At 42.5% G+C, this 22,140-nt stretch overlaps 1 protein-coding gene across 1 annotated transcript; it reads left to right on the top strand.

Moving 5' to 3' along the window:
* Window positions 1–574: 574 nt before the first annotated feature.
* On the top strand, window positions 575–21,443 carry dnah12 (dynein, axonemal, heavy chain 12). The gene is made up of 73 exons (XM_076166268.1): window positions 575–721; window positions 822–902; window positions 1,023–1,049; window positions 1,128–1,317; window positions 1,427–1,496; window positions 1,610–1,768; window positions 1,840–2,035; window positions 2,261–2,449; window positions 2,533–2,686; window positions 2,792–2,883; window positions 2,988–3,166; window positions 3,266–3,405; window positions 3,513–3,634; window positions 3,721–3,855; window positions 3,964–4,157; window positions 4,240–4,483; window positions 4,568–4,753; window positions 4,851–5,051; window positions 5,173–5,367; window positions 5,443–5,564; window positions 5,645–5,780; window positions 5,857–6,003; window positions 6,142–6,261; window positions 6,507–6,663; window positions 6,772–6,944; window positions 7,032–7,184; window positions 7,299–7,538; window positions 7,813–8,058; window positions 8,142–8,261; window positions 8,380–8,489; window positions 8,600–8,783; window positions 8,907–9,047; window positions 9,149–9,232; window positions 9,420–9,608; window positions 10,000–10,119; window positions 10,418–10,606; window positions 10,685–10,836; window positions 10,980–11,118; window positions 11,199–11,365; window positions 11,519–11,774; window positions 11,894–12,190; window positions 12,322–12,500; window positions 12,688–12,880; window positions 12,970–13,131; window positions 13,234–13,428; window positions 13,506–13,639; window positions 13,725–13,887; window positions 13,990–14,070; window positions 14,150–14,326; window positions 14,423–14,554; window positions 14,635–14,724; window positions 14,805–14,945; window positions 15,065–15,306; window positions 15,415–15,562; window positions 15,908–16,053; window positions 16,159–16,373; window positions 16,456–16,648; window positions 16,733–16,925; window positions 17,031–17,203; window positions 17,489–17,629; window positions 17,904–18,062; window positions 18,146–18,441; window positions 18,566–18,819; window positions 18,903–19,043; window positions 19,130–19,267; window positions 19,359–19,592; window positions 19,685–19,873; window positions 19,969–20,072; window positions 20,163–20,367; window positions 20,493–20,630; window positions 20,733–20,824; window positions 20,915–20,982; window positions 21,250–21,443. The coding sequence occupies exons 1-73, from the start codon at window positions 575–577 to the stop codon at window positions 21,441–21,443; spliced, it is 11,853 nt and encodes a 3,950-aa protein (XP_076022383.1).
* The last annotated feature ends 697 nt before the right edge of the window (window positions 21,444–22,140 follow it).

Raw genomic sequence — 22,140 nt, 5'->3', positions numbered from 1 at the left:
TAAATGTGCATCAAATCTGGAGCTTTTAGCTTCTTTTTAACTGGTTTTGTCATGGGGAACAAAATTTAAAATTGTACAGTTGAAAGTCAGGAAGTCTCAATCTCTCATCCGTGCACCATTTATTGGGAGGCCACATAACTACAAAAGGTGGGTTTACCTACATCAGGTTGGTTTTCTGCATGTAAGCCGACAATGTGAGAAACTACTGTGAAATTCACTGGCAACAATTGGCAATTGTAAATAAAACTGTAAAAAAAAGAAAAGGTAATTCAGGTACTGTGTTTTTGTTTACAGGTGTAGTGTTTTGACTGTCAAATAACTGAAATAAAACACTTGGATGCGCCCCTGCCTACTTCATTGTTGGCTGTTTCCACAGCAACGAACGCAGCTCACACCACAATAACACACACACGCACGCTGGCAACGGTAGCTAACTTACACCAAACTTCACGGCTAATGAGCGAACATGTATATCGATAGCTGATGTTTTTGTTATTAACAACAAGTAGCGTTTAAGATCATTAAAGTAGCTTCGGTCAGTAGCTCGGAGGCGGTGTGTGTGTGGCTGCCGGAGATGGCCGCCTCACTGAAGGGAGACTCGGCCAAGTTCCCCGTCCTGCCCCCGGTTGGAGGCATGCAGCCGCGGGCGACGGTCCGCAAGAAGCTCCTGAGGCAGAGGGTCGGCAAACAGCAACGAGACCGATTCCACATGATAATGTACGTTGGTGCAATGACTTCCATTTGTTGTTTGTAAGCTACACCTTCAGTATATACTGTATGTATGTATTTTAACTAACTTAATTGATGACTGTTTTAGGGAGTCCAGAGCAATGGATGCTTACAGAGACTACAGAGAGAGAGCTGTGTCACAGGAGTCACCAGAGCCTCAGCTTCCATCTACTGTAGGAGAATCTGTCTGTCTGTCTGTCTGTCTGTCTGTCTGTGGTGGAAGTAACAACAGCTATCTCATGTATAATGTGTATAAATGTATAATACTATATTTTTCATGATCTGCTTTACAGATGCTTAGTGAAAAGCGGAAGCAAGAGGTAAGTTTGTGGTGTTGGATTGGACCGGATAGAAGAAAACAAGATACCTCTCTTATTCTATTTTGATTCAATTTACAGATGAACTACAGATTCCTGAAGCAGTGTGTGGAGAGCGGCTCATTCGCTCCCATCCAGCAGCAGTGGTTAGACTCCATGTTGACCCGTGTGCCACCTCATCTTAAAGCAAACCCTCCAACAAACAAACTAATACAGGAGCTCTGTGAAGAAGTCAGCGGCGACTTCCTCAATACAATTGTCAATCACACAGGTTTCCACAGTTTTATATCTTGTGTGTGTGAGTGAGAGTGTGTGCTTGTCATAGTTTTTTCGATCATGTATAAGCTTCAGTTTCATTCTGCCATTTCCACTCCCCTTAGTAAACTCTACGCTGAAGAATCCAGAGATTAAAGACAGTGATGTTGAACAAGAGGAAGCTACCTCAGCAAGGTGAGTGTACGCACGACCCAAGCAGCAAGACAAGACTTCAAAACACCCTCCGTGTGGCAATCTGGTGTTTCTAAATGCCTGTGTGTAAAAATACATTTCCTATCTTTTTACAGTGTTCCTGGTTTCTCCCAACCCTGGCATGATGACTTCATTAAAATCCGGAAAAGAATAAAAGCAAATTTGCACATTCTTCATCCTGTAATGCAAACTGTCCTGGATATTGGATACATGACATTTTCCCCACTGGTCCTGGTTGATCTGTTAGGTTGCAGGTAAGATAATGTAAAATGACACAGCTGGAATAAGCACATAACCTTCATGTTAAAAGCTTCTGATGATCCAGGGCTTCAGGACCTGTGGACTGTAAGAGCCTGCAGAACAAGTTGGCTGTGGAGTGCAGGAGGACTGAAGATCGTATCATGAATACTTGGTTCCCCAAAGTTATCAACTTAATAACCAGTAAGGAGACACTGCAGGGCCTAAAAGAGGAAAAGGTGGACTCCTTCTTCAACTGTGCATCCACTCTCATCTCTAATCAGGTGAGATTTCTTCGGACCTTCAATTGAATATCGGTAAAAAGACACAATGTTATGTCATCATCTCCATTTCCTGATTTCTCCTTTTCACAAGCTACATCTCAGGAAGCAGTAGTTACTGATTTCTTGCTTTAGAAGTTAATGCACAATGCAACAGCCAGGTACAATAAAAAAAGCAAGTGATCTGAAATAAACACTGTCTGATTACACATTTTTCTTCTTTCACAGCTGAAATGCCTGCTTCAGAGAAATGTCAAGGAGTTTGTCAGCCTGTTCGATTCAAGTGATCCGGACCACTTGCCGCTCTTCCGTATGGCCCTGACATTTGATAATGAAAAGATTGAGATTTACCCGACTTTACTTGATCTTGAGGAATCGGTTGTGGAAGTTCTTTATGCGATCGCAACTACTCTGCAAGTAAGTCCATATATCCATAGAGAGAGAGATGGCTCATTTTAATAGGAAAGTGTTCTTATTGCTACTATTGATCTCTATGACAGAAAGTACCGACATTCCAGTCCTTGTTGGCAGAAACCACATCTGACTTTGTTGATGCCAAAGTGGCAGATCATGTCCTGGACTGGGCTCAGGCCACAGTAAAGACTGCTGTACGCAAGAACCTAGAGGAACCTGACAATCATTTGCAGAAATATGGTGATGTACCGTAACATATTAGTTGTTAAACCCAATTTTCACGAGCCCTGATGATGTGAATTTGGTTTGATGTGAATTTGTTTGCTTGGGGATTTGTTTTGGCAGTTGAAAGCTATGGCTGGCTCGTCAATGGAACAGCACAGAGTCAAGTGGAGAAGTTCTTGGAAGAGGACCATTCCTTTGATGAATATACTGAGGTAACAAATCACAGAGCATAATTCTGCATATGCTACAGAATCATTCTTCTCTTCTTCTAACACCCTTTAATAACTACGACTGTGTGTCGGGCTCCTCTCCCAAGCAAGTGGAGGAGTTTCGTGTCCTCTCAAAGGAAATTATCAGCCTCCCAGCAAAAGCCCGCTTTGCAATGGTCCATCTGGACTGTGAAGAGCTGAAACAGGGATTGGCCAACAAAGCTAGAAACTTTGCTGAGATACTGCTGAAAAAACTGGCCAGCAGCCACCGGGAGCAAAATCTATTGTGAGTTTTGTCTTGGCACATTTGAAAGAAATTTGCCTCAGAAATTGTCCCTTAGTTTCTAAAATGCTCATATTTGAATTCTATGGCTTGTTCTCACAGGATCTGCTCTGAATTTGAAACTATTCAAACAAAGGCACTCACAGAGCCACAGAATACAGAGGACATCACTCAGATGATTGAATACATACATTTGACCAAGACAAATGGTATTGCAGAACTCAATGAAAAGATAATGGCAAGTAACCAGATGTTTGGTTTCCCCTGTTGTAACCTACACACACATCTCACACACAGACATACATCAGTGTTTATTGTTTTGACTGCCACCTTGTGTTTGGACAGGGAGCCTACAACAGACTGAACTACCTCTTGGAAATCCACACGTTTGAACCAGAGGACCTGAAGCTTAATTCAACCGCCTTTCTCTGGCCACAGAACATCGTGAATGTCTTTGAACTCAATGATGAGGTCATTTTCCCTTTTCTCCCTACTGCTGCACATCAAACTGGGTTATTGAGGATGTCCTGATTCTGGATGGCTCTATCTCTTTCCAGGTGATGGAGAAAGCAAAGGCGAGAGGGACACAGGAGCTGCTTGTTAGAAGGCAAAAGCTTATATCAAAGCTGGAGAAGTTGGAGCACAGTATAGAGGAGTTCCCAACTTACTCTGAGCTGGATATGATGCAGCAGGTACAGTCATGTCGGGAATATTTTCATGATTTCTTTCATAATAAATTCTAATCTAATCTATATTAATGGTACACTGTAGAAATAATCCTGCTGTCATTTCTTTGACAGTATGTGACAGACATAAGAACAGTACAGAAGCTGCTCCAGGAGGCTGAGGAAGACATTGCCATCATCAATAAAGAAGAGACTCTCTTCAACGTGGAGCAAACATGTTACCCAGAAGTTGAGGTCATCAAAGAGAGTATTGAACCCTATCAGAAGCTGTTTGGACTGGTCCTAAAGTGGCAGCGCACTGAGACGAGGTATGGCCTTACTTTTTTTTAGCGTGTGTGGTGATGTAATTCAGAAAAATCCACCTTAACCTTTACTCCTCTGTTTGAAAAGATGGATGGATGGCTCTTTTCAGGACCTAAATGGCGAGAGCATGGAGGGTGAAGTAGATGAATTCATCAGGGAAATGTACAAGATCCTGAAGTTCTTTCAACAGAAGAAGAATAAGGCTGAGCACGAGCAAGAGAGAAATGCTGGGAAGACAAAGCAACAGCCTGAGGGAGATGATCCAGGCAAACAGGAGAACCCCACCATACTCATGTGTGCCACTGTTCAGGAGCAGATCCAAGAGTTTAAGGTATTACATCCAACTATTACTTTAGCAGGAGGATCTAATTGTAAATCGATCTCTAAATCGTATGAAATGTACGTCTGTCAACAGGAGCATATTCCCATGGTGTCCATTTTGTGTAATCCGGGCATCAGATCCCGCCACTGGGACCAGATGTCAGGGATAGTGGGGTATGACCTCACTCCCAACTCTGGAACTACGCTACGCAAAGTTCTGAAACAAAACCTGTCTCCCCACCTTGAACAATTTGAGTCTGTCAGTGCTGCAGCTGGCAAAGTGAGTTCTAGTGACAATATAACAAAAACTACAATGGTTAATGAAATCTCTAATGGCTAATGGTGAAAATCTGTGTCCCCACTGTGTGTCTCTGCAGGAGTTTTCCCTGGAGAAAACCATGCAAACCATGATGCAGGTTTGGGACAGCATTTCTTTCAACCACCAACCTTACAGGGAGACAGGAGTGTCCATCCTAACAGCCTTGGACGAGATTCAGACGATATTAGATGATCAGATTGTGAAGACCCAAACAATGAGAGGCTCGCCCTTCATTAAACCCTTCGAAAATGAGATCAAGGCTAGTTCCACGTTTAAGACAGTTTATGTGTCTAACTGTTACAATGATGTAAATGTTGTATGGTTTTGTTTGCTGTCAGCTTTGCTCTGGGCAGCTTTAATCCTTTATTCTGTGGCCTTAGGAGTGGGAGGAACGTCTGATCCTTATCCAGGACACCACAGATGAGTGGCTGAAGGTACAGGCCCAGTGGCTTTACTTGGAACCCATCTTTTCTTCTGAGGACATCATGCAACAGATTCCAGAAGAGGGACGCCTTTTTCAAACTGTTGACAGAAACTGGAAAGAGGTCATGAGGCACTGCATCAAGGACCCTAAGGTTGTTAAAACAAGCCTGAGTTGAATGTCTGAAAAGATAAATTGTTTGAATTAACAGATAATTTGTTATTGCTAGATCTTACCAGCAACCTCAATGCCTGGTTTGCTTGAAAAACTGCAAGATTCCAACATCCTCCTTGATAACATCATGAAAGGGCTGAATGCCTATCTGGAAAAGAAGCGTCTCTTCTTTCCAAGGTAAGGAAATCTAGTGTTTCTGTAGCATGTAGCTTCATGATATCAAAAAGTGGTCTGATCACTACCTACACAACCTCCAGATTTTTCTTCTTGTCTAACGATGAAATGCTGGAGATTCTGTCTGAGACGAAGGACCCATTGCTAGTTCAGCCCCATCTGAAGAAGTGCTTTGAAGGCATTTCCAAACTGGACTTCCTACCCAATCTGGATATTCAGGCAAGTTATTGTCATATATGTTTATTGTTGCACAATGTCACAAACTGATGACTATATTAGATTCATTCTCTTCCAGGCCATGTACAGTAGTGAAGAGGAGCGTGTTCAGCTAATCGAGCACATCTCCACATCAGAAGCCAAAGGAGCTGTAGAGAAGTGGCTGGTGCAGGTGGAGGATGTGATGCTGCGTAGTGTCAGAGATGTTGTGGCTCGCTCCAGGCTGGTGAGAACACTTTGCCTCAATAGCACAATATACACGACATACTGTGAGTTATTGAATGCAAGACCTATTTTCTGCTTCTGGACCCTTCAGTGCCTTTCATGAATGTCAGCTGAGTGGTTTTTGTGATTGTGCTGACAGGCCTACGCTGAGACTCCACGGAGCCAGTGGGTCAAAGAGTGGCCTGGACAAGTGGTGATTTGCACCTCGCAGATTTTCTGGACCTTGGAAGTGCACGAAGCCATCAGAGCAGGGGCCGATGTAAGTTTACAGCTTTTGCCAAATGCCATTATAAAGCATTTGCAACAGAAACATTCATTATCAATGTCAACATTTTCATTTTCATAGAGATTTAGATTCTCTTTATTGGGTACGTAAAACCTAGTAATAAAAAGCTGTCACAATTCTGTACCCAAGCCTTATGTGTCAATTCATAATGCACATGACATATTATTAATAGCATATTGGGAAACGTTTAAGCATACATTGTCTTTTGTCCTCTGCAGGGTTTGAAGAACTACTATCAACAATTGCAGAATCAGCTGAATGACATTGTGGAGCTAGTGAGAGGGAAGCTGCCCAAACAAACACGCACCACATTAAGAGCACTTGTCACAATTGATGTCCATGCTAGAGATGTGGTCATGGATCTCATTGACAAAGGTACAGAGTCGACATTTGTAACAGAACTTCAATTTGTTTGAGATAAAGTAGTCAGAAATATAAAGTACAATACAAAATAATATATAATAAGGATCCATTTATTTACAGGTGTATCGCATGAAACAGACTTCCAGTGGCTTGCGCAGCTCCGCTACTATTGGGTCAATGACAATGTACGTGTTCGGATCATCAACTGTGACGTCAAATACGCATACGAGTACCTGGGGAACTCTCCTCGTCTGGTCATCACCCCGCTGACGGACAGATGCTACCGAACCCTAGTAAGATATCTGAACTTCTTCTACAGGAATACTGCTCAGTGATCCCATGTTATAGCTTTTAACTCTAGAACCTTCCTTTTGCTTTAGATTGGGGCTTTCTTCTTAAATTTAGGTGGTGCGCCCGAGGGACCAGCTGGGACAGGGAAGACAGAGACCACCAAGGATCTAGCCAAAGCTCTAGCTGTGCAGTGCGTGGTCTTCAACTGTTCTGATGGACTGGATTACCTGGCTATGGGCAAAGTAATATTGGCTGTACATTTCTGATATACATTTTAATTGTTGTAACATTGTTTCTCAGTTATTCTTTTATTGAGATTCTATAAACCTTTTGTGTTTTGATGCAAACAATTACAGTTCTTCAAAGGTCTGGCATCCTCTGGTGCCTGGGCGTGTTTTGATGAGTTCAACCGTATCGAGCTGGAGGTGCTGTCTGTAGTGGCCCAGCAGGTACTCTGCATCCAGAGGGCCATCGAGCGAGACCTGGAGTACTTTGATTTTGAAGGGACCATGCTCAAACTCAACCCCAACTGCTTTGTGTCCATCACGATGAACCCTGGTTATGCAGGGCGCTCAGAACTCCCAGACAACCTCAAGGTGTTTCACCATTTACCAAACACTGAGTCGGCATTGTGAACTGTGAAGTGGTTGCATATTATATGAGCTGCAAATAATGTTGAGGTCACAATTGGGGACTTTGATCTTATCATCTCTTCTCTTCTCTTGATAAATAAATCTGATAGGAATAAATCAACAATAAGAAAATAAACTATGTACCAGCAATATAATGTAAATAGCATGTGTGTTACGGGTTAATATGTTACCCTGCATGTATCAATAACGTAGTATTTCCTTTCGTTGCTCTCTGCAGGTGTTGTTCAGAACAGTTGCCATGATGGTCCCCAACTATGCCCTGATAGCAGAGATATCTCTGTATTCCTATGGATTCCTGAATGCCAAACCACTGTCAGTAAAGATTGTGATGACCTACAGGCTCTGCTCAGAGCAGCTCTCCTCCCAGTTCCATTATGATTATGGCATGAGGGCTGTCAAAGCTGTACTTGTGGCTGCAGGAAACCTCAAGCTCAAGTTTCCTGATGAAAATGAGGATATTCTGGTATTTGTAATTACATCAATGCATGATAAGCATTGGTCAATATGTCTTAATAGTGAACATCATGTTAAGTTTGTAACTTTCAGCTCCTTAGGTCGATTAAGGATGTTAATGAACCCAAGTTCCTCGCCCATGATATTCCTCTCTTCAATGGAATCACCAGTGATCTCTTCCCAGGAATCACCCTTCCTAAAGCTGATTATAAGGTACAATTTAAACAGACTGTACAGACTTATATATAGGGATATATTGCTTTTTCAAGCAAAATAACAGTGTGTTTACTTAGAGCATATTTTATGATGGTGTTTTTCATATGTCTGGCAGCTCTTCCTGGAGGCTGCAGAGGAATGCTGTAAAAAACACAATGTACAACCAACACAGGTCTTCTTAGAAAAAATAATTCAGACCTATGAGATGATGATAGTCAGACATGGGTATGACATATTTCTCCTTACTATTTTTGGTATGATTGTAACAAGACTAAAAATATTATTCATATATTTCATATTGATATTTCATCAAGATACTCTTCTTTTTGAGATAGCTTCATGCTGGTGGGAGAGCCATTTGCTGGGAAGACCAAAGTGCTACATGTCCTAGCAGACACTTTGTCTCTTATGAATGAGAGAGAGTACGAAGAGGAGGAAAAGGTCATCTACAGGACACTCAACCCAAAGTCCATCACCATGGGACAGCTCTTTGGTCAATTTGACCTAGTTTCCCATGAGGTTTGCTTATGCCTTGGATAAATCCATATCTTTTGAGTTTCACAGCATTGATGTATATCTGGGACAACATGTGGCCCCAATTTCCTCTTTCTCTTCTTATTTCTCAATTTTCTTCCTATTTAGTGGACTGATGGCATTGTGGCCAACACATTTCGTGAGTTTGCATCAGCAGACACACCCGACCGTAAATGGGTGGTGTTCGATGGCCCAATAGATACACTGTGGATTGAGAGTATGAACACTGTCCTGGACGACAACAAAAAGGTGAATTCAACACATCCAAAGGAAGAGCCTTTGATACACTCATGTTCCTGACTCTGCTGCAATACTTATGTAAGCTGTTTATTTTTACTTGTCCTCTACAGTTGTGCCTGATGAGTGGTGAGATCATTCAGATGTCCAATCAGATGAGTCTGATTTTTGAAGCTATGGATCTCTCACAGGCCTCAGTAAGTTAGCTGCAGAATTGAAATAAATAATCTGACTTGTCTGTCAGATTTGATTTAAGCAGATTCGATCTCTCACCCAGAAATGTTATAAGCAATATCATTTGAAAAGCAAATGAGAGTTCACTGTGTCCTAAAGCTGAACTGATTGATTTACAATCAATCATAATGTTATTTTCTGCCACTTCAGCCTGCCACAGTCAGTCGATGTGGTATGATCTACATGGAGCCTTTTCAGTTAGGCTGGGAGCCCTTAGTGATCTCCTGGATGAACACGCTTCCAGAGCCTCTGCAGAGCTCAGACCACTGCTCCCTGCTGCTGGAGCTCTTCCACTGGCTCATTCCACCTGCTCACAGGGTGCTGCGTAAACAGTGCAGGGTGAGTAATCCCAGACCCCAGTGTAATCAAATCATGAATATATGTAGGCTTCGAACAAAGCTTAATTCATTTTATTTCGGTTGGTTATTTTTATTAAAGCAAGTATTTGATATGACAGTGCGCATATGGGCCATTTATTAGACCCAACAGTCACACAACCCCACATTCACACAACCCTGTCCTGGCCAGCCTGGGACAAAGAAAATAAATGAAAAAAATAAACTGTTCAGGTTTATTTTATCCAGTCATTGGTCTAGCATAGGTCATTGGTCATAGGTCATTGGCATTGGTCTGGCATAGCCTGTAGATCTGTGAAGTAGGAAAGGAATGGTTGTTATTCATTTATAATGAAAATCCATTTTCTTCTGCTGAATTATGTTCTTGTTTGCAGGAAGTTGTGTCCACCAGCAATAGTAATACTGTGATGTCCTTGTGCCGATTGTTTGAGATGCTGCTCACTGAACCCGTAAAGGCAGAGTCTGGGAATAGAAATCTCCGCACCTGGATCATGGTAAAGTGACAGATTGTGTAGAATAATAAGATGCACTGCTGTAGCACTGATGATGCACTGCAGTTCACAGCACAAATTGCTGGCTGCCCTCTCGCAATTGCTCATATTGTTATTATTATGCACCTCTAAAAACATTTTGAGCTCAGAAACTGTAAAAGATACAGCGAACCAACTTTAGCACGGCATTTCTATTATAATCTGATTCATCCAAATGTTCTATAATCAAATTAGTATCTGATCCATTCAAATGAATTTCATTTTAATGTGAAACCTTCTGTCATCCTTTTTGTGACTGCAGGCAGCTTTTGCCTTTGCCTTGGTGTGGTCTGTGGGAGGCAGCTGTGATTCAGCCAGCAGAGAGAGGTTTAATGAGTTCCTCAGACTGACTCTGTCAGGGAAAGATGAAAAACATCCGATCCCTGCCACTGTGGGAAGATGGGAGTGTCCAATGGATGAAAAGGGTCTGGTGTATGACTACTTTTATGAGGTATTGTGAAATGAAACTGCCCTTTTAATTGTTTAATCCATGTTTAAATCAGAAAGACCACTGTATTCTCTTCTACAGTTTAATGGAAATGGTCGCTGGGTACACTGGAATGATACAATCAGGAATTTCAATCTGGGGAACAAAGACACCAAAGTGCAAGAGATCATTGTTCCTACCATTGACACAGTGCGCTACACCTATCTTTTGGACCTCTGCATCACCTCTGGAGTGTTAGTATTCTATGTTCCATTAATTCTGATACTACTTATACCAATGACCCAAGTAATGATAAAAAATGTTTGTTATTAACAATATTTAAATTTAATGTTCTTTTTTCAATGTGATGTAAACTATTTGATTTGTCTCTGATCAGACCTCTACTGTTGGTTGGTCCCACCGGCACTGGGAAGTCTGTGTATGTGAAAGAGAAGCTGATGAACAATCTGGACAAAGACCGTTTTCTGCCATTTTTCCTCAATTTCTCAGCTCGTACAAGTGCAAACCAAACACAGGTCAGCCGCTAGGAAGCATGAATGAAAGACATTTGATAATCTGTGAAAAACAGTTTTTCATCACTGATTGTGTTCTCTAGAATATCGTCATGTCCAGGTTAGATAAAAGGAGGAAGGGCGTGTTTGGGCCCCCCATGGGAAAGAAGTGTGTCATCTTTGTAGATGACGTGAACATGCCTGCACTCGAGACATTTGGTGCACAGCCGCCTGTGGAGCTTCTGCGACAGTTTATAGACCATGGAAACTGGTATGAGCCATCCACCTAGACAGGCACATGTTATGTTGATGATAGATATCAAAATGTGTGAGATATAAAACTAAGCAGATTTGTTTCTTAGCAGTAGAGAGGCCTGCACATTATGCATGATTCTGACTGATGTTTTCTGGGGTCTTCTGGTAGGTACGACCTGAAGGACACTTCCAGGATCTCTCTAGCGGACATCCAGCTCGTCTCAGCCATGGGTCCACCTGGTGGCGGGAGGAATGCTGTGACACCACGCTTTCTGCGGCACTTTAACATTTTTTGCGTTAATGCCTTCAGTGATGAGACCATGGTGCACATTTTCTCCAACGTGGTGGCTTTCTACCTCAAAAACAATGACTTCCCTCCTGAATGTTTCGCTGTTGGCAATCAAATAGTGACAGCCACTTTGGAGGTGAGTCCTTCTAAGACGTTTAGTAATATCATGAATTGTTAAAGTAAACATATATTCTTTGTATGTTTAAGTCTTTAGTTTAAGCTTTAGTTCTGACCTCTAGCATTTTTTTAACCAAGGTTTACAAGAAAGCCATGGAGAACCTGCTTCCTACTCCAGCCAAGTCACACTACACCTTCAACTTGCGGGACTTTGCACGTGTTATCCAAGGCTGCCTGCTACTGAAGAAGGAATCCCTGGAAGGCAAACGCACCATGATACATTTGTTTGTCCATGAAGTCTTTCGAGTTTATTATGACCGCCTTGTGGATGATAAAGACCGAGCGTGGCTCTACCAGCTGATGAACAGTGTTCTTCAAGATCACTTCAAAGAGTCCTTTGTCCAGGTGTTTGATCACCTGAAACAAGGGAGTACAGTAAGTTAGGATCATCATGAGTGTCTGTATGATAATGTTAAACTGTTACTAGACTAATATGATTATAGTAGACATTCTGACAAAGATGGATTTATTAGATTAGTACGTGTTGGTATTTCTTCTTTTCTTAGCTGGTTGAGGAAGACATGCAGAGTCTTCTATTTGGTGATTACATGAACCCTGAGTTTGAAGATGATGAGCGCCTGTATGCTGAGGTGCCCTCTGTCGAAAAGTTTGCCGAGGTGGTGGAGTTGTGTCTAAATGAATACAACCAGACACACAAGAATCACATGAACCTTGTCATCTTCCGGTAAGAAAGTATTACATGTATTTCTATACGATATTTTAACACACAGTATAGTCTTTCCCTATGTTAAATCCTGTTAAATAACATTTTGCTTATAACATGAACATGCAGTAAGTTCATGAAAATATACATCTCTATCCAACTTGATGTTTGCATGGAAGTATGTAAACTGAACTGTGTCATCATGCAGCTATGTCCTGGAGCACTTGTCTCGCATCAGCCGTGTGTTAAAACAGCCAGGAGGGAATGCTCTCCTGGTGGGAGTGGGAGGCAGTGGACGCCAGTCTATCACCCGTTTAGCCACCTCCATGGCTCATGTGACCATGTTCCAGCCAGAGATCTCCAAGAATTATGGCATGACTGAGTGGCGAGATGACCTCAAGGTTCAATTTATTACGGCTATCTATCATTTTAATGTATTTGATGTAATTTTTACCTAACATTTTGATTGAGTCAGTGCCTTTCCTCATAGATGCTGCTGAAAAATGCTGGGGCGAAAGGTCAGAAGACGGTGTTCTTGCTAACTGATGCTCAGATCAAAGAAGAGGCTTTTCTAGAAGACGTGGACAGTCTCCTGAACACTGGAGAGGTTCCCAATCTTTTCGCCCTTGACGAGAAGCAGGAGATCATGGAGGTGACCTGTTACATTCTGTATTATGTACCCTATATTACTCACACAGGACATGTTCATCTCTCTGTAATAATACTGTGATGTTGTTCTTTTTTCTTTCTCCAGGCAGTTCGACCCATTGCTCAGGCTGGTAATAAGAATTTGGAGCTGAGCCCTTTGTCTCTGTTTGCCTTCTTTGTGGCACGTTGTAGGCAGAACCTGCACATCATCGTGGCCTTCAGTCCCATTGGTGATGCTTTTAGAAATCGCCTGCGCCAATTTCCGTCTCTTATCAACTGCTGTACCATTGACTGGTTCCAGGTATAAACACTTTCTCCACATTTTCAGCACTATCTTGTTGCTTGCTTTTTTCACCCCATCTTTATTTTCCCTCACAGCCATGGCCAGAGGAGGCTCTTGAGCGGGTAGCCAACTCCTTCCTGGAGACATTGGAGATGAATGAAAATGAGAGACGGGAGGTCATACCTATCTGCAAAACATTCCATACGTCAGTCCAACAGCTCTCAGTGAAGTATGGCACATGGTTATTTTTTAGTCATATTTTCAATGGTACGTAAATGTATATCCCCTAATTACACTGTTGGGATGATCTGCAGATTCCTGGCAGAGCTGGGTCGCCACAACTACGTGACACCTACATCCTACCTGGAGCTGATTGCAGCGTTCCGTTTGCTCCTTACTCAAAAACGAGATAGTATCATGATGGCAAAGAAAAGGTATACCAATGGCCTGGATAAACTAGCCTTCGCTGAGTCTCAGGTAAATGCTGCATCATTGTAACTTAAAATGGTCTATTTTGTTGTTGTGAAGAACCATTCAGCTCCCTTTGCACTGCTCTTTTTCCTCAATCTCACTCTGTAGGTGGGTGAGATGAAAAAGGAACTGATAGACCTGCAGCCCAAACTGGAGCAAGCAAAAATAGACAACACCAAAATGATGGCGGTAATTAAAACACGCAACCCAAGTAAGGCTCAAGATGAACCAGAATATTTGTGAAATTATTGCATGTGATGGTTTTCAGGTGATTGAAGTGGAATCTCAGGAGGTAGAGGCTAAGAGTAAAGTTGTGCGCGTGGATGAAGAGGCCGCAACTATAAAAGCCAATGAGGCTCAGGCTCTGAAGAATGAGTGTGAAAGTGATCTAGCTGAGGCCATACCGGCCCTGGAGGCTGCACTCTCAGCCTTGAACACTTTGAAGGTACATACTCTACAACCGTACTCTAGTCTTACTCAGGTTAGCGACTCAGAACATTGCAGTTTAGATTGATAAGTTGAATATCCCATGTCATTGCAGCCCTCAGACATCACAATTGTGAAGTCGATGAAAAACCCTCCATCAGGGGTGAAGCTGGTGATGTCAGCTGTGTGTGTGATGAAAGACATTAAACCAGATAAGATAGCTGACCCAGCTGGGACTGGAAGAAAGGTTGGAGAAAAATATATTTGATCAAGAATTCAGGATTGAACGGTGAGCTTGATAAGTCACCTTTTTTTCTTGTTATCTAGATTTTTGACTACTGGGGCCCAAGCAAGAAGCTCCTGGGTGATATGAACTTCCTACGAGATCTTAAAGAGTATGACAAGGACAACATTCCAGTGAGTGACAGTAAATGTGCATTGTTACTGTAACAAATCCTTGTCTTTTCTGCTCTCTAACCTTCCTCTTTCCATCGCAGGTCCCTGTGATGCAAAAAATCCGTAGCGAGTATATGACTAATCCAGACTTTGACCCAAGTATAGTGGCAAAGGCCTCATCTGCAGCAGAGGGTCTCTGTAAGTGGATCAAAGCCATGGAGGTCTATGACAGAGTGGCAAAGGTACAGAGACAGTGGATGTTTTCTTTTCATACTTTGTTTCACTTGTTCTTTATTTCAACGTTGGCATTATAGTCCCAGCATGCACTCACTGTCGTACATTTAATCTTTTGTTGTTTTAGGTAGTGGCTCCAAAGAAGGCTAATCTGGCAGAGGCCCAGGAGTCTCTGGCTGTTACCATGGCCCTGCTGAACCAGAAGAGAGGTGAGCTGAAGGAAGTCGAGGACCGTTTGTATTCGCTTCAATCTACTTTCAAGGAGAAGACAGAGGAGAAGGCCCAACTGGAGCTGCAAGTGGATTTGTGTGCCAAGAAGTTGGAGAGAGCTGAGAAACTAATTGGAGGCCTTGGAGGAGAGAAGACCAGGTTACAACAATGTTATATCAAACTAACTTGCACAAAAATATGAGGATATTTCCCTCCTCAATTAATCAAATTGTGATGTGCCACTCACTGGATTGTGTCTCTCTGTAGATGGTCTAAGGCAGCAGATGATCTGCAGAACACTTATGACAACCTCACTGGAGATGTTCTGATCTCTGCCGGTGTCATCGCCTACTTGGGGGCTTTCACTGCTGGCTTCAGACAGGACTGCACCAAGTCGTGGACCAAACTCTGCCAGGTGAGAATCTCTGGCTTGAGTAGATTCCGTTCGCTGTGAAGATGAGCGATGGGCATGGATTACACATTTCAACAAAAATTCAATTACATAAATGATTTTTCCCACTTAAGTTTTTTTTTTGCAATTTGTTTTTTATTAAAGCAAACATTGTACATGACATTGCGCATACAGTTGTAGGATATTTTGGAGATCATTTTTTATATAGAAAGAGGGGAAAGAGGAGAGAGAGATGGAGAGAAAGAAGGGAGGTTGTATTATCACTATTGTTGTTGTTAAACTTTCTATGACTTTTCCCACTTAAGACATATTTCTTTGCTTATTCACTTCCCTTTTCCCTACCTCCAGTCCAAGAACATTCCAATATCAGATGACTACTCTCTCAGTAAAACCCTGGGAGATCCCATTAAGATTCGGGCATGGAACATTGCAGGCCTGCCCAGTGACACTTTCTCCATTGACAATGGTGTTATTGCCAGTAACTCACGTAGATGGTAAGTCTGTGTTACTGAAATCTGAAATCTTTTGGTAGTGGAATAAAGCTACATTTCACATCTGATCTACCATATCATCTATCATTAATATGTATGTTCTCGTAGGTCATTAATGATTGACCCCCAGGGTCAGGCCAACAAGTGGGTGAAGAATTCTGAGAAAGAAAGCAACCTGAGTGTGATCAAGCTGACTGATTCGGACTACATGAGGACTCTGGAAAACTGTATTCAGTTTGGAACGCCCCTGCTGCTGGAAAATGTTGGCGAGGAGTTGGACCCCTCACTGGAACCATTGCTGCTCAAACAAATCTTCAAACAAGGTGCTTGAATAGTAGCTGTGTTATCTTTGAATTCGAAAAAAAATGTAAAAATACTAATTTTTTTACAAATTCTTTACGTCAGGTGGCATGGACTGCATCAGATTGGGGGAAAGTGTGATTGAGTACTCCTGTGATTTCCGTTTCTATATCACCACTAAGCTGCGGAACCCACACTACCTACCAGAGCTGGCCACCAAAGTGTCACTGCTCAATTTCATGATTACCCCAGAGGGATTGGAGGACCAGCTGCTGGGAATTGTAGTTGCCAAGGAGAGGTAGCACATGCTCATTTTGGAATTCCCCTGAAATATTTCGTGTCAGTTTACTTGCTAATCATCTCTGCTTCGTCTATTCTATAGGCCAGAACTAGAAGAGGAGAGGAACGCCCTGATCCTGCAGTCAGCTGCAAATAAGAAGCAACTGAAGGAAATTGAGGACAAGATCCTGGAGACCTTACAGTCCTCTGAAGGAAATATCTTAGAGGATGAGAGTGCCATTCAGATTCTCGACTCTGCTAAAGTCATGTCCAATGAGATTTCCAAAAAACAACAGGTTAAGACCATGCACAACTGACTTTAAATATCTCAATATCTTAAGAAAAAACAAGACATGGTTTGTAAATGTAACCTAACTGCCTATTGTTTCCATGTTTGCCAGATTGCTGAGAAGACAGAGATTGAAATAGCAGAGTCAAGAGAGGGTTACAGGACAATTGCCAAACATTCCTCTATCCTGTTCTTCAGCATTGCGGACCTGACTAATATTGACCCCATGTACCAATATTCTCTCAGTTGGTTTGTCAACCTCTACATCAATTCCATCCAGGACAGGTGAGTGATGCAGGAAGTATCTCAGAAATACCTCAAAATAGGGAACATGCAGAACAGAAAACATCTCATTCCATCTGTTGTGAAGATGAGGGTCAAGGATCACACATTTCATTGTGAATAAAGCCAAACAAATCACTGCAAAGTAGTTCATTTTCATCCAGTGCTGCCATTAGCTGAAGTGGGAAAGTGAGCAAAGGCAGATAAATGTTAGTCTGAGATTTAATTGTTTGGTAGTTTGCATGTCTTGACCTGAAACTTCCTGTCTTTTTATCACCCATTCATCAGTAACAAGTCCAAGATTCTGGAGAGGAGGCTCAGATATCTAACTGATCACTTCACCTATAACTTGTACTGCAACGTCTGTCGCTCACTGTTTGAGAAGGACAAACTCCTCTTCTCCTTCCTCCTCTGCAGCAATCTACTTCTGTAAGTGTTGAAGAATACATACCGTATGATGCGATGCTATATTGCAAGAGACTCTAATGACACCACCAGTTGTCAGTGTTTCCCTCCTCCTCTTCCTCCTCTGCATTTGTGTCTTACCCAAAACTCAACCCCAAACCCAACCACCTTCGAAGCCCCTGCTATTTCTCAGTAATTCTCTCAATCCCATGACAGGTCTAGCCCTCTCTTAGGGGTGGTAGCCTTTGGCCAGACGGTTTCTAATATTGTGATGTCTCCTATTACTATTTCCATCCAGGGCAAAGGGGGAGATTGAGTTTTCTGATTTCATGTTCTTCCTGACTGGAGGAGTGGGTCTCCAAAACACCATTTCCAACCCTGACCCGAGCTGGCTACAGGACAAGAGCTGGGATGAAATCTGTAGAGCCAGTGAACTGACTGGATTACAAGGAATAAGGTAATATGTGATAACTGAACCAGAAAATTAGCTTTTAAAAAATCACAACTTGCGACTTAAAGCTCGTGTTCTCCATCCAACAGAGAGGCTTTCATCAAAAGCCCACAGGACTTCAAGTCTTTATATGACAGCAAAGAGCCATACAACACTCAACTGCCGCAACCCTGGTGTGAACAACTCAGTGACCTACAGAAGATGATCGTTGTTCGCTGTCTCAGGCCTGATAAGATAGTGCCAGCTGTGGCCAAATATGTCACCGACAAACTAGGAAAGAAATTTGTACAGCCCCCTCCCTTTGACCTGAGTAAAAGCTACCAGGACTCCAACGCCACCATCCCTCTGGTGTTTGTGCTGTCTCCAGGAGCTGATCCCATGGCTAGTGAGTCTTGCAGCCCCTTTGGAGACTCCTCTATTACATCAAAGGATTATGATATTGTCTGTTGAGGTCACATATATTGCTTCATCAGGAAATCTCCCAAATAACTGTCAATATCCCTCCACAGGCTTACTGACGTTTGCCAGTGACAAGAACATGAAGGATAACAAGTTCCAGGCCATCTCCCTGGGACAGGGGCAGGGACCAATCGCTGACAAAATGATATCTACGGCCAGACAGGAAGGGACGTGGGTGTGTTTGCAGAACTGTCACCTGGCTGTTTCCTGGATGCCCACCCTAGAGAAACTCTGCGAGGATTTCAGCCCAGCAACTTGTCACCCAAACTTCCGCCTTTGGCTCACCAGCTACCCTTCATCCAAAGTACAGCACATTGCACTTGACCTGGCACATTCATCTGCAAGAATTGTCGATCTGTAATCAAAAACAATTCTTTCTGACAACAGTTTCCAGTTACGATTCTACAGAATGGAGTAAAAATGACAAATGAACCACCGACAGGGCTTCGACTTAACCTGCTCCAGTCGTACATGTCAGATCCTGTTTCTGACCCAAACTTCTTCACTAACTGCCCCAACAAGGAGCTGGTAAGTATGGGACAAACTTGTGTGATTTGCATTCATAGCGTAGCATATTTTCTCCAATAACCCTTGGTGTTTGATTCGTCCTCTAGGTTTGGGAGAAGCTTTTGTATGGACTGTGTTTCTTCCACGCTTTAGTTCAGGAAAGGAAGAAGTTTGGTCCCCCCGGTTGGAATATTCCCTATGGCTTCAATGAGTCTGACCTCCATATAAGCATCAGACAACTACAGGTATTCATTCTTAAGCACCTCACTTTGCTGCCCAACAACGCTCATATTTTCTTCATCGCCCTTTTTTCCCCCCTTCTTTTTTTTTCTCTAGCTGTTTGTGAATGAATACGATGAAGTTCCCTTTGAGGCCATAACTTACCTGACTGGGGAGTGTAACTATGGTGGCCGTGTGACAGATGACTGGGATCGGAGGCTGCTGATGACCGTACTGGCTGACTTTTACAAAAACGATGTCATCGAGAAGCCTCACTACACCTTCTCCCCCAGCGGTGAATATTGTGCTCCTCCAAAATCTGCTTATGAGGGTTACATTGAATTCATCAAGGTAAGGGCCATTTCTCACATTTGATCCTTGAAATGATACGGGTCATTTTCAGACAGAACTTGAGTATAATCCCTTCCTATGTTGTGTTCTAGGAACTTCCATTGAGCCAGCACCCTGAGGTGTTTGGGATGCATGAAAATGTGGATATTTCTAAAGATCTCCAGCAAACTGAGATGCTGTTTGATTCACTGCTGCTGACCCAGGGTGGAGGGGGTAAGGGAGGGGGCAGCTCTGGAGGGGACAGCACCTTGTATGACATAGCAAATGACATCCTTACTAAGGTATGAACAACATTTGTATTATACCTTTTTTGTTGTGTGGTGATGGAACTTTTATAGGCTTGATTTCTTAAAACATGATTTCTTATTTTCTCCAGCTTCCTGCCAACTTTGACACCGAGGCCGCACTCTTGAAGTTCCCCGTGCTCTATGAGGAGAGTATGAACACTGTGCTCGTCCAAGAGATGGAGCGCTACAATGTGTACGGATAAACAGTACAATCACAACTATAACAATAGCAGTAGATCATTCATTTTTTTACGACTTAACTGGTGCTCTTCCTCTCCCTCAGGCTGTGTGGTACGATCCGTGTGAGTCTACAGAACCTGCTGAAGGCCATTAAGGGTTTTGTGGTGATGGATGCTGAGCTGGAGGCGATAGCAAGCAGTTTAATAGTGGGCAAGGTCCCGGAGAAATGGGCCAAGTGCTCTTACCCGAGCCTCAAACCTCTGGGCAGCTACATTACTGACTTCCTCTCCAGGCTGAAGTTTCTGAGGGTGAGATCATCATCATTTTTGATCTGAGATATTAGTGTTGGTGGTAAGAGAAAAATGTTGTAGGTTTGAATATGGTGAGGATGATGATGTAGGAGCTTTAACTTTTTTATGTTGTGTGCTTGCAGGAGTGGTACGACACCAGTAAGCCCAACGTGTTCTGGATGTCTGGCTTCTTCTTCCCTCAGGCCTTCCTATCAGGGGCCCTGCAGAACTATGCCAGGAAATATCATGTCCCCATTGACCTGCTAATCTTTGATTTTGAGGTTAAAAAAATATCCACTTATCCTTTTCTCTTCTTTCAGAAAATTGAAATCTGCTTTGTTAGTCTTTGTGGCGTGTTGATGATCTGCGGTTTTGTTTTACAGGTTCTTCCTATTGACAGCTCAGACACATCCCCAGAAGATGGCGTTTACATTAACGGGCTGTTTCTGGAGGGAGCTCGTTGGGACAAAACAAGGTAGATGTTCATACTGAGTGTTACATGGTGTAGCTGTGATGTGTAGCAAGTCTTAATTATCCCTAGCTATGGTTTTCCTCTCATCATTAGGGGAGTTCTGGCTGAGCAACACCCTGGAGTTCTGTTTGCAGCAATGCCCATCATCTGGATCCAACCTAGTAAGAACGGCCTATGACCTTTACTTTATACAGTGCCAGTAATGCAGTAGTTTTCTTTACATAACAACAATACATTGATTGAACACCCTTCAGCATTTTGTGCTTCATTTGCATTTGCATTATCTAGATCTTGTGGGTTTTATCATCTTCCACACAGCTTTATGTTCAGTCCTGTAAGCTTGTGAAGCACAACCAAATGATGTCACTAACCCACAGTGCATTCAAATCAATAGTTAAAGCTTTCTTACTTCCTTCTCGCCATTCCAGCTCAGATGAAAAGCGCCGATCAGCCTCAGAACCTGTACATCTGTCCACTCTATAAGACCAGCGAGAGGAAGGGAACGCTCTCTACCACAGGCCACTCCACCAATTTTGTGATTTCTATGAAGTTGCCCACCAGCAAAAGACCTGAACATTGGATCAAGCGTGGTGTGGCTATGCTCTGCCAACTGCAGAATTGAGATCTGGCAATAAACCTGATGTATGAGCACAGAAATAAATGAAAATGTACTTTCATAACAAATAAAAACATACCCCAGTTATAACATTTGTACAGTCGTAAAATTTTTAAGCTACCATAAACCTAATTTAGATATATCTAATCTAACACCCGGTGAATTGAATAAACACATCGATCACATTTACAACACATTTATCACAAAACTCCATCATTTCAGAAATTTTTTTACAGGAAAATCAGCAAATGTTTTGGATCCCCTTGGTATTGTATAAAGCGGCACATAATTTGTAAATATATTGTGAGATAAAACTATGAAGTACTGCAGTACTCTATATTTACATGGCTACATTATGGGTGAATGCACATGCTGTACATGCTCAAAGGTCGACGCTGTTAAAGTAGGTCAGTGGTCCCGTCACCTGATATTTGTAGCTGGCAGATATAAATAGATTTGGAAACTGAGGGGTCCAAGTGCAGTAGTGAAATCCACCGGGAGACCAAGGCCATTTGACGGTAAACACGGTAAACAGTAATGAATAAAAGCATGTTGTTTTTGCATTGTTACATATAGAAAAAAGACTCATCAGGGTGTGACTCAGTGTTACGTTTTAATGATGCCTCTGCAGAATAGGAAACTTATTTAACTTTGAAAGCAGAGGCTTTGGAAAGTACATGTAAAAGCATGTGCCATGTGCATG

This window comes from Genypterus blacodes, unplaced genomic scaffold, assembly GCF_046128005.1.
Source record: "Genypterus blacodes isolate CSIRO-AG114 ecotype Tasmania unplaced genomic scaffold, CSIRO-AGI_Gbla_v1 ptg000156l_1, whole genome shotgun sequence".
NCBI classification, from domain to species: Eukaryota; Metazoa; Chordata; class Actinopteri; order Ophidiiformes; family Ophidiidae; genus Genypterus; species Genypterus blacodes.
The sequence above is the reverse complement of the archived record's forward strand: the minus strand, read 5'-3'. Positions and strand labels throughout refer to the sequence as shown.